This window comes from Dipteris shenzhenensis, chromosome 4 (assembly GCF_047967505.1).
Source record: "Dipteris shenzhenensis isolate YYH24624 ecotype China chromosome 4, Dip_SZ_1.0, whole genome shotgun sequence".
In the NCBI taxonomy this organism is placed as follows: domain Eukaryota; kingdom Viridiplantae; phylum Streptophyta; class Polypodiopsida; order Gleicheniales; family Dipteridaceae; genus Dipteris; species Dipteris shenzhenensis.
Genome location: NC_141599.1, coordinates 34,175,188 through 34,187,989, shown reverse-complemented (window position 1 = coordinate 34,187,989; position 12,802 = coordinate 34,175,188). Strand labels below are relative to the sequence as shown.

General features: G+C 40.2%; 1 protein-coding gene across 1 annotated transcript; it reads right to left on the bottom strand.

The window, feature by feature from the left end:
• Positions 1-264: 264 nt before the first annotated feature.
• On the bottom strand, positions 265-7,095 carry LOC147902757 (uncharacterized). Its single transcript, XM_087373572.1, has 2 exons — positions 6,756-7,095; positions 265-758 (listed from the first exon to the last, which is right to left on the bottom strand). Exons 1-2 carry the CDS (start codon positions 6,941-6,943, stop codon positions 572-574), a joined length of 375 nt encoding a protein of 124 aa, XP_087229698.1. The 5' UTR covers positions 6,944-7,095; the 3' UTR covers positions 265-571.
• Between the last annotated feature and the right edge of the window lie 5,707 nt (positions 7,096-12,802).

Sequence of the window (12,802 nt, the reverse complement as noted above, 5' to 3'; positions counted from 1 at the left end):
GAACGTTTTGGACGACTGTACTTGGACAGAGAATTTTAGAAAGCCTGACTTACAGTCTTCTTCGTACAAAGTCAGGTGCTCCTTAGTTTAAGTACATGCGACAAAGCAGCCGTTTACAAGAGGCTTTGCGACGAAAAAAAATCCCCATCCTGGTAAAACCGCAGTAAGAATCTTGCAAAATGAGATGAATGTAAAATTTTTTTGAATTCAATTATGCCGCCATCCTAAGCGCATGCATGTCTTTGTTTAAATTGCAATCATGCCTTCTAGCTATTGTTTTGCCCGTCTTTATCTCCTACCCACACGACCAGCCTTGTGACAAAGACGGAGGTCTGGAAAAGGTTTAACATACTTTGACAAAATTAACATAGTATCACTCAAAAGTACAGACTCCTGGGACTGGCACCAACCTCAACTGCAACAAATGCTATGAAGTACAGCAGAAAATTGTATTTAAGGTCAAGATTATATTAAGCTTACTAGCTAGTCCCGCGTTGTTCTGGACTCATCTTCGTAACGTATATGGGCTAAGGTTTTCATACACTTGCAAACTTTACAAAAACATTTTTATTCACGGGTAATAGCCAGTGAAAGTGAAGCCCCTCCCAACAATTTCACCAACACAAAACCAAGCATAGCATTCTGCTGTGAACAGAGCTGCCACTCCAAGTTCCTCTAGTTTCAAGTCTTGTCTCTTGCTGAATTTTTGCTTCAAAAAATCCACCTCTTTCCAAAGAGTTGTGTATCGGCCTGGAAGACTGAAAAAGAGCTAAATTAGCACGCACTCAATCGATGTTTCGATCACAGAAACATGATTTATGTTACTTTTAGTTTCACAATTGATCATATAAAGAAACCACTCTTTCCACTAGATAAAATTGGCGTTTCTATAATCAATGACAGACATAAACCAGTCAGCACAGAGAAACTCAGGTGAAAATAACGCTTTTATCAAATGTAGCTGCGGTGCCAGCAGCTGTCCTTAGCCATATTTACATATTCAAAAGAGCTAAGAATTTATATAATAAACAGCACAATCAATGCACCTACTATTTCTTTAGTTTCAATGAAAATTTGACACAAAGCTTGCAATCATAGTTACACTTATGTTGTAATTCTGAAAGCCCTTTCAAGGGCTAAATAAAACAGCTTTTGCCAGGGAAAACATTTTGATACAAGTGTCCAAAAACTATGGACACAAAACAAGAGAGATAGATCCAGAGTCCCACCAATGGTGTGGTCCTCTGATCTAGCACATGAGCTGCTCTTGATGCAGCCTTTCATCCTTGGGATACCCCACCAACCATTAATGCTCCAGATCTGTCCCAGATCCACACATCCAGGTAATCTCTCTTTGGGCACATCTTGCCCTAGGTCCCCCTCCCCCACACTCTCCTCATTTGGGGGCTTACAGATGGGAAGGTGACCTTTCCAACACAGAGCTCCCTGCTCACATACGAGCCGTGCCCTGGCTGCATGAACAATCTTGAAAATTGGCCCTGAGAAGACTGCCCAAGTATTTGTAGGACTGCACTATCTCCATTGGCTCACCCCAGTAGGTGGAACTATGTCGATGTAGCACACCGCGTGACGTGTTGAGAGAGAGAGAGAGAGAGAGAGAGGCATAAGATTAGATGTCACAACCAAAGCACCAGGTTGGGGACTTATATACTCCCCTCCACAATCCCCTCTAATTCTCACTAGGGTACTACAGTCTACCACATTAGTTTTCTGCACGTCGAACCCCTACTCACTCATTACCCCCTCCACCATCCTAGTCATTAGGGATTACACAGATCAGAGTGTCATCATTCTTTGACTAGCTTATCCACATGGTTGTTGCTCCACCACTATGACATTGCCTCAGCTCCAAGGAAATATTGACCATCAACCTATTGGGAAAGGCAAATCTTGTTAGGTTCTAATAACCAGTGGACATGCACGCGTCATGCTTGCACGTAGAGGTTCGTGAGTTCAGCTACCTTTGTGATCAGCTCCTTTGATTGTGGAGATTCATCGATTTTGGCGCAACTGGAGTGGCTTCTTTGACGGTGCATTGACTGCAGGATTCTACTCGACATTTGGTTGTGTATTGATCTATATATTTGTACCAAGTTATGGCTGGTTGCTTTGAATAGCTGAGCAATTATCTGCGATCATGTAGTTCTCCAACACGACATGTAGGTCTGAGGAGATGCAGTGATGTTGCTTTCAGTTTCTTTTTGAATATATTACAGCTTTAGTTTTTTCTAATTGTCGACTCTTATTCCAACTCTGTGTTTCATCTATTGTGTCATTTCATTTCATGCATAGATTTTGAGTATTCCCCAAGATATGGTATCCGAGCTGCAGTGATGGACTCTATGCATGAAGGTTCGCGTTTACTTGCATAAACTTCCCTGCATGGCAGCTTGGTCTTTGACTTTCTCTGATGGAGAAGGGTCTTTGTCTGTGGTTGCTGGTATCAAGAAGAAGTAGAACAATAAAGAGATGGCTCAGAAGATCGAACAGTAGGTGGGAGTCAGAGAACGAGAAGGCACTTGGCACCCTTGGAAGGGATTTAGGGGTAAATACAATCACCACCTTCATCTAACGAACAATGCGTCTGGAAATCGGATAGCTATCGAGACTCTCTTTGGCTTAAGACAAGGTGATGCTTAAATAAGAGTTCTTTGGGTTCAAGATGTCAGATGAAGTCAAGCTTGGAGAGCCTTTGAGCAAGTTACGCTCTATCATGAAACAGTTGTCACATGATACATATGGGAGTACATGTAGATGAAGATGACTCAAAAGTTGCGTTGTTGTCTAATTTATCACCAGCTTATGATGATATTGTCAAAATACTTCCAACTAGTAATGATGTGAATTTGATTGAAATAATTTCTACCCTACTAGATGAAGAGAGACGCCCGTCTACATTGCCAAACGAAAGTCAAGAGCGTGCCTATCTGAGTAAGAAGTTCTTTGGTAAGAGCAAAGGAGTCAAGGAGGAAGATCGTGAACTTTTCAAACGTCAGTATTGTCGTAAACCTGGACACAAGGTTTTTGTATCAAGAAGAGGACTGATGTTGAGAATAAAGAACCATGCGAATGCAGTGTCAACAGAAAATGCTGGAATGTGTGTCGAGACTGAACCCGACACTCACAACGACGACTATTCCTTTTGAGCAGCTTGTTTTTCACTGTAGTTTAGGTTTTGTTGATGGTTAGCCTTTCATCTTTGTCAAAAACGGAAATTTGTTCCAAGTCAAAGTCTCTTTGACTGGCGGTTGGATCTCCTGCGCACCAACCAGTCCCTGCCAGCCACATGGCTGTTCCAGACAGCTTCTGTCCTCCTGGGGAGCTCCAAACTGCGTATGTGCTGCCCACATGGCAGTCTATGTGCTGCCCACATGGCAGTCTATGTGCTGCCCACATGGCAGCCCAATGATCTGCCTTTTCTTTGTTTGTATGCTGCCCACATGGCAGCCAATGTGCAGCCCCATTCTATGCTGCTACCATCTATTTTCCAACAGAGATTTCATTTGAAGCACTCGTACTCTTTTCTGGGCTGTAAATTCCGACTTTGGGTATTGAAAATCTTTGTGCTTGAGGACTCACTCTTTGTCGAGCATTTACCAGTTTGACAGTTTGATATTTCATGTAAGCTCCTGCCTTCGGATTGAGGTGGGTGACAGGAAGGCAAACATTGTTAGGGTCTAACAACTAGCAGCCACTTGGTTAGTGGACATGCATGTGGCATGTTTGCATGTGAGGTTCATGGCTTCAGCTACCTTTGTGATCAGCTCCTTTGATTGTGGAGATTCGAAGATTTTGGCATAGTTGTCTTGGCTTCTCTGATGGTGCTTTGACTGCAGGATTCTACCAGGCCTTTGGCTGTGTATTGATCCATATATTTGTACTGAGCTATGACTGTTTTCTGTGACTACCTGAGTAGTTATCTGTCATCATGTAGTTCTCCAAGAAGATATGTAATGATGTTTCTTTCATCAGCTTTATTGAATATATTACAGCTTTAGTTTTTCTATATGCCGAACTCTTATTCCAGCTCTGTGTTCAATTTTACTGAGTTGTTTCAATTCATGCACAGCCTCCAAAACCTTTTAACATGTTTCCTATGGCCCTTTTTCTACAGTGGCATCCACTTCTAATTTTTTTGTCCAATATGTCTCTGTTCAAGAGGGACCAAGAAGGCAAGAAGAAGTGTGCGAGAAGAGATGAGGATTAAGGTGGTCACTCTTGTAAGAAAGATTTATGCAAAATGCCAGGGATACTTTACTATGATTTCCATAAAAAAGACCAGGCTACATACTCTCCTCAGGATGTGAGGTTTAAACCCACAAATGATCAGGCTCAACAAGGTGTTACCAAATTTATTCATGCCATCCAACATGATGTATCTGCAGCAAGGCCTAGGTCCCTTGAGGAGGCTATGCAGTTGGCAGAGAGGTTTGAACCTCAGTATAGTCCCACAGACAAGAGATTGAGCATTGGGGGTTTCGTCAAAGGGTCTCACAAGGATGAAGCAAAGGAACCTCTACGATCTAGTTCTGGGCAAAGGAAATCATTTAGCAGGCCTGGATATTTTAATTAAGCTCGAACAATCCCCAGGTTCCCTACTGTTAAGTCTAATGGAGGTAGCAAACCTAAGGAAGGTAACGATTTGAAGAAACACTTCACTTCTCCACACATTGAGGAGAGAAGGAAAAGAAACGAGTGTTAGAAAAGTGGAGACATGAATGCAAGGCAAGGACTGCTCAAGGGAAAGTTGGGTATGACTATAAAACCCTCTGGTCCTGAAATAGAGCCTACTCTTGAGGATTGTCAGCATGTTGACAATAAGGAAGCTAAATTACTAGTCATTTGCTGCTGAACATGAGCAAAACCTGACTGGCTCTTCATTCCCTTTTGATCTGAGTGGATATTTGAGTAGTGATTCTCAAAATACTATTAGAGATAATGGTTTAGATGAGGAGTTTGTCAGACTAGAACAGTCAGAATTGGACTTTGGTGCTCTCTCAGATCGCCAATCCACTATTCCGTATTGTTATAAATATAGAGAAAAGGTTAAGGACTAGACAAAAAAGATATCCAAACAAATGTTGAACATATGATTCAGCCTCGTGCCCTACTATGGAAGTCATATAACTGCCTGAAAGTTGGAAATGGACCTCAAGAAGGATGTGTTCTTAAGGTGAAAAGGTAAAGATATTGCATGTGAATGGTTATAATATGCAGTCGCTCCTTTTTGAATTTTCTGATGTATTTGCAGACCTCTGCCACTACTAAGGGCGGTGGATCATGTCATTCTTTTGAAAGAAGGGTCAAAACTCATTAACAATATAGGTTGTCTAAGGTGGAAAAGGAAGAGGCTGCAAGGCAAGTACAAGAGCTCCTGGACAAAAAAAAATTTGGGGCATAGCCGATCTCCTTTTGCATCACTGGTCTTGCTTGTCAAAAAGAAAGATGGCTCGTTTAGGCTATGCATTGATGATATAATAAGATCGCCATGAAAAACAGCGTTCCCATGTCAAGGATGGATGACTTATTGAATGAGCTAAAAGGTGCAAGGTTCTTTTCAAAGATTCCCCTTCGGTTTGGCTTAATTGGAGTGCGATCAGCACAAAACTGCATTTCAGACTGAAAGAGGCTTATATGAATATTTTGGGCTCACCAATGCACGAGCCACCTTTCATGCCCTTATAAATCAGCTTCTATTGCCCTACGGTTTAAATCAGCCTGTCTCCTTTGATGACACACTAACCTACAGCAAGACTAAAGAGGAGCACATGGTGCATACTAGTTGAGTATTGGAACCCTTACCTCACAAACTTTTTGTTAAAGCATCAAAATGCACTTTTATGGCTGATAGTCTAGAGTATCTAGGACAAATCACTAGTGTGCAGGTAGCAATCAAGGAGTGACCTCAGCCTACAATCACCACCCAACTGAATGGATTTTTAGTTTTGACAGGTTTTTACAAAAGATTTATCAAGCACTATGCTAAAAGGCTTCTGTTCTAATTGACTTATTGAAGAAAAATTCCTGTGCACGGTCAACTGCGGCTTTGACGTCTGCCCCTATCTTGCAATATGCAGCCTTTTACCATTGCAACTGATGCTATTGGGGGCATTGTAGTTGTACTCAAAGAGCATGGAGTTATTGCTAGCGGGAGGGGCATTGCTATTGTACTTAAAGGAAGTAACCAGGAGGGGACTAGGTGGCAGATGTCTTCACTGTAAACCTAAATTGGATCAATAACTCTCTCTATTTCCCCCGTTGAAGATAGGTCAAAAGATAAGTTGGTCCTCCCCTGCTCAGAAATTGAATTTTTGTACAGATTAATGAAAAGATGGTATGGATGGCGTTGATAGAATGAACTAGCAGTCCCTGTACTTTCAGATGGTATGGATGGCGTTGATAGAATGAATTAGCAGTCCCTGTAATTTCAGATGCTATAATAGTAATAAAAAACGTGCCCCGTGTGCAAGTGATAACAATGTGTCTAGTAAACTGCTTTATTTCTAAAGCACAAGTCTCCTCCTAACGCAACACAGCCAGATTGAAGCGTAAATTACGAATCAGTTCTGTTGCAAGATACCCAAATCTTTCATAGGAAAGCATTTCAAAAGCCACGAAAAAATACGTGTTAGGCGTTGCGATTCCAAACGCAGGTATGCCGAATTGGAGGATGAGGGGCATGGGCATGAGGCGGCTAAGGTCCGCATGTAAAGACGGCGGGCTGAGCAAAGTACCTGGCAAGGCGGGTGTAGAAGAGCTGCTTGGACAACTCCTGGCACTGGCGAACGGTGGGAGGTTTGACAATGTGGCATTCATTCTGGGCCAGAAGGTTGTGGTAGTAGGAAGAAGCATGTTTGCAGAGGAATTGGGATGCGAAAGCTGTCTTGGTTCGCAGTTGATGGAGCAGGTTGTTGGACGCCATAGCCTACTGTGTTGTTGCTGTTGTTGTTGCTATACACCATAACTAACTCGCTTGCTTTCAAGAACTTCCTTAATTCATTCGTTGAAGAAAACTTTCTTTACGTTTTTCTAACTTTCTCTTCTTCTTTTTTGCCTCTTGCCTTACTATCCAAAGCATTAGCACGTTCATTTTTTTGTCTCTCTCTTTCTCTGCCTTTTAGATCTTGTTCCATTGATTTGCATGGGAACACCCTCCACTCTTTTATTGCTCGGGAATTATCTTTGCGGGATGTGAGAGAGACTATTGGTTGAAGACAGAGATACGAGAGAGACTACTTGTTGAAGAGAGAGAGGAGCAAGATGTCATTGCATTATGTCATGACACAAAGCAAAAGGAGAGAGAGAGAGAGAGAGAGAGAGAGGGGGGGGGGACTAAAAGAAAATAGAAGAGAGAGAATGGCAATCTGAATTCTTGAGTGGTCATGGTTTAGTGCTAGCAAGGATGTTGTCAGGCAATTGATGAAATCAAAGTAAGGGTTGAGAGAGGGTTTAATAGGAAAAAGACAAGGAGACAAATGATCTAGCAATCAATTTGCTCTCAAAATCCACTCTCTTTAGTATAGATGCCCACTTGAAGAAAAGAGAGGGGCATGAAAGCAAAAAATGAGAGAGAACATCCAAATCAACTTTACCCTCTTGCTAGGGGTGCATCTTGTATGTAGACACTTCAAAATGAAATTTATGGAGAGGCCCAAAAGAGAAATTTTCAACCACATATTTTTAAATTGAGGGGATGCATTCAATAAGAGTGAGGGGAGCTAATTAAGTGTCCTATTTGCTTCTACCTCCAAACTAGAGAGCTACAAGGCAATAGCTATATGTTGACCTTGGTTTCCCCAATCTTATTGTCATGATTTCATATCCCCACTCATGGAGTACTGTGGCACTTTTGAGCCAAGGCCTACCCAATAGTAGAGGATAGGCATTCTCCTCCATGGATATGATGTAATGTATCATTGTGTAGTGGACTCCATGATTGTTAATTGCCACATCAAAGATCGATCCTCGGAGATCCACAGGCCTTTGGTCTACAATTTGTACTAAAAAAAGGAGATGGCTTCAAATTTTTGAGCCTCAATCTTTTCACCAAACTCTCAAAAATGACGTTGACTCATGATCCCCCATCCACAAAGACCCCGTGAATGTTTTTCTTCTTCATGCTGATTGTTGTACTACCTCGGCAACTGTTGGCGTATCGATTAGTGGAATGGCGGCCAATGAATTGATTACAATTGTGCTCTCATTTTGATCGGGTGTAATTTTCCTTGCAAACTTCATCTAATTTTATGCTGACCGTTAGTTCTCTAAACATTTCTATTACTTCCGTTGCTTCTTTGCTTGAATTTTTTGGCTTTCACCTAGCATAGTCTTGCCTAATTGTATGCTTTGTAAATGATTATGGACATAATGAGAGAAGGTTTTAGTCTACCTTTTGAAATATTGCCCATCTTGCTTATAAACATTATCAACTTGAAGGTTCAATTTGATGATTTGCATCAAGTTGAAGCCTAGACTTGATGTAAAACATTGAAGTTGATGTTTGACATTAAGCTCAAGCATAAAGTTGATGTCTAAGGTCAAGTTCAAGCATGAAATTAATATTCTATTGTAATTTTTATATCATAATTTGATTTACAAGGAAATTTCAATTTTCCATGTGATAGCGGAAGTGAGAGAGGGAGAGAGAGAGAAGTGCACATGATATAGCTACCTGTACACTAAGTGTATTAACAATGAACATGAAGATATACATGTGAACCCCCTAGGGTTAGGGTTAGGGTTTGCCCCTATGCCCTATGTGGATAGTGCAATTTACACTATCTTTAACACCCCCTCCTAAATTGCACTGGTTGGGTAAGTAGAGGGTGCATGTACAAGACCCGTTTGTGGATTTCATTTGGTGCATATGATAGCATCCAAAACTGAAAAGAAAACTAAAAACAAATCAGAGTAGTATGTGTGTATATGAGCACAGTGACTACATAGTGGAAGCATGTATAGTGAGTACAACTTATGATCGTGTACATATCATGGATTTCCCCCTCTTAAGTTGTGGGTCATCCTTCGCCTTTGGGAATAAAACCCAGAAGATAGGCCGAAAGGTTTAAGGAAGAGGAAGGAAATATGGAGAAAGTCAGGTCCACCTAGATCAAAGACTCTGGTCAATCAAAAGATGACTGCATGAATGTTTGTGTGTTGAACATGTCAAGGCTGAACATGTCATAAGTCACTGTGGACTGTGCAGCTGCTCTAAGGAAAAGGCATCTGGATGTGAGGCTAGTCGATGTAGCTATGGTGATGTGATCCGCTAGGTTGTGACATACAAGGGTGTCACCAACACAAAAGAACTGATAGCAATGTGCGAGGTATGCTACAGTAATGTAATCTCTATCGAATGATGCAGGGTCAAAGAAGACCGCATAATCGGTGTAGGCAGAGTGATCTAAGGGCTGAAAATCTAGGGCTGAAGGTGCAGGTATGATACACTGCTTTGCTGAATAAGAGGCCCCTACAAATGACAAGGTATGGCAACCTGTCAAACCTGTATGCTCAATTGTCATGAGCCGAAGGTCGTCTGATGTGTGCATGGCTCTGATACCATGATAGTGGAAGTGAAAGAGGGAGAGAGAGAGGAGTGCACATGATATAGCTACCTATACACTAAGTGTATTAACAATGAACATGAAGATATACATGTGAACCCTTGCCCCTATGCCCTATGTGGATAGTGCAATTTACACTATCTTCGACACCATGGTTATATTGTAATCAAACTAACTGCCCAGCCAAGGGGTGCAACTAGGGGGTGGAGGGGTGCATCAGGGGTTGAGCAGTAGCACAGTCAGGGGGCATAGGAGCAGGTACACAAGGGGCACACGGGTGCAATGACGAGCAGAGGCATAGGGGTTGTAAGGGCAAAAGGGGCAATAGGGATGAGTAGGGTTGCAAAGGCACAAGGTGAGTAGGGGCATAAGGGCTTCAGTGTGTTTAAAATTGAAGCTTAAAATTGATGTAAAACATCAAGTTGAAGGTTATTTGATGTTTTGCATCAAGTTTAAGCCTTGAATTCATGTAAAAACATCAAAGTTTTGAAGCTCTAACTTTTTTACATCAAGTTTGATCTTCAATTTGATGTTTTGCATCAAGTTAAAGCCTAGGCTTGATGTAAAACATTGAACTTGATGTTTAACATCAAGTTAAAGCCTAGGCTTGATGTAAAACATTGAATTTGATGTTTTACATCAAGCTAAAGCTTAAATTTAATGTACAAACTCAAGTTCAAGCATGCAAATAATATTCAATTGTAATTTTTATTTTATAATTTGATTTACAAGAGATATTATCAATTTTCCATGCTTATATTGTAATCAAACTAGTGGCACAGCCAAGGGGTGTAACCACAGGGCAGAGGGACAGATCTAGGTAGGGAACAAGGGTGTGGCTAAGGGAAATAGGGGGTATGGGTGCAGAGGTGTAGGGCGATCAAGGGCCTAGGGTCACAAGGCAAGCACAAGGGGCAGGGGCAACCAGGCACATTGAGGAGGGGCTATCATAGGGGCAATGAGAGGATGGAACAAATAAGAGGGGATGTCACACCCAAGCAAGGGATGGGATGGCATAGCTAGGTATGAGGGGGATGGCACAGCCAAGAGGTGCAACAAGATGGAGAAGGAGATGGCAAAAAGCATGCAAAAAGCTCTCTTTAAATGAAAATCAGGTGTGAAAGTACTTTAATTTTCACTTTTGCATCAATTTAACCTCCAACTAGATGCAAAACATTGAGTTTGAGGTTAACTTGATGCAAAAGTGAAGATTAAAGTATTTTGACACCCGATTTTCATTGAAGGACATCCCCTAAAGCACATCTTTAGATTGTGTAAATCACAATTTCAACATAAAAGATCATGGATTGAGATTTCTACCTCTTCTAAAAAGTTATTAACAGCAATTTGAGCTTTCTAACACATCAAAATGATACCAATCCGAGCTTGGGAGCAAAAGTTATGATTAAGATAGTGACTGCTACAATTCAATATTTCTAATGCATCAAAAAGATTTTCAATATGAGTTTGGGATCAAAAGTTATGATCAAAATAGTGGCTGCTTTTTTCTTTGAAGAGGAGACTTAGATTTTGTAAATTAAATTTCAATATAATAGTTCATGGATTCAATATAATAGTGACTACTGCTTTTTTCTTGGAAGAGGAGCCTTGTTGTGTCAGTACAAAACATCAAAATAGAGGATAACTTTACTCATAGGCACTAGCTCCCCAAGTCATTATAAGCACATCTAAATTTCATTGAATCATATCATTTAGTGAGTTCAATCTTGAACTCTATGTTGGATATTGAGTGCAAGGTGAAACAAGATGTTGAACATTGACTCGAAGCTTTGACTTAATGACATCAAACATCAAGTTGAAGCTTTGACTTGATGTTGGACATCGCCATCAAAGCTTGTAGTCGATTTCTTACATCGATTTTGAGCTTCAACTCCTTCAAGAATGCCAAATTTAACTTCTAAAAGTGCTTAACTTGATTTTTGGCGTTTATTTAAATGATATTATTGATAGTGCAGAGGATGATGCTTCTTCCACTTCATCTGGGGATGAAACCAATGCAACCAATGATAATGATGCTCTATATAGTCATGAAGAGTAGTCAATTTTGAAAATGTATCAGAAGACATTTTGTTGTTACTTACTAATGATCACTTTTAAATGGTTTGTTTTATCTTTAAAATACCGTCTTTGATCCTTACTTCCAATAATAGCACAATTACCTTGCCATTTAGGGTTCATGATTACGTTGAACCTATTTCCTTTCAATAATTATGTTATTTCTTGGAATTTTTTTGTTATTTAAGTTTGGAGAAATATGTCTTTTTTGGTTCATTTTAGAAAGTCTTTTAGTCATGAGTAAAGCACTTCTAAAATTTCTTTAAAAAGGCCCATTTTTTATGTAGAATCTTTTAAAGGTTCCAAATGTTGCTCCTAAGAAGGAAATATTACCCAAATAATCTGCAATGGTGTTTTTAGTCTACCTTTTGAAATATATCCCATCTTAATATAATAGTATTGCATTGCCTATATATGGCTGATTTACAAAAAGTACAATAGCTTGCTCTTTTTTTCTTAGTCAATAAGGGTGATGACCACTCAACAACTGAAGACAATATATAATTTAAGGGTTGGGTCCACAGTGTTACAATTGCCTATAGAAACAAGAATTCGCATGCATTTTTACCATTACAATCATTGATAAAAAATAGGAATTTCATAATTGAGACATTCCATTGCGATGTATTTTAATGATGGATGTTTAAGATGGGAATAGAGTGGTGACAAATGAATGTTTTTTAGGATGCCATGACAATAATGATCCTTATTATGATTGTGTTAATAGATTTAGACTCAAAGGCCCCCAATGCAAGGGCGTGTGGAATTTCTTTAGAAATTGATCTGAAGAAAGCTCATATTCTACTACATACTATTGGGTACCTCCTTGATTAGGAGTGGTGTTGTAACATGTATCTTGAAGAGGTTCCTTCACCATAAATGAATTGTAGAAGTGGTACGAGCATATTATCCATAGGATGGTACATTTACTAAGCATTGTAATGAGCTAACTAAGTACTAATGCAAGAAGGATTTTATTTGCATCCACCAATATACAAGCGCAAGCCAAAAATACACGTGCATGGAAACAGTGGATGATGAATTGTGCCAGCTGTGAATTCTTACCTCCACTTTCCATGAAGATTTTGGCACAACCATGCTCTAATTTAAGTGCTTCAATAAATTGGAGCCACTATAAGTAC

Bases quoted from the DNA above. Each gene is read 5' to 3' on its own strand.
- LOC147902757 (XM_087373572.1), bottom strand. From the start codon at position 6,943: ATGGCGTCCAACAACCTGCTCCATCAACTGCGAACCAAGACAGCTTTC. The intron at 759-6,755 runs GTACTTTGCTCA...GCTCTTTTTCAG, and splicing joins TTCTACACCCGCCTTGCCAG to TCTTCCAGGCCGATACACAA.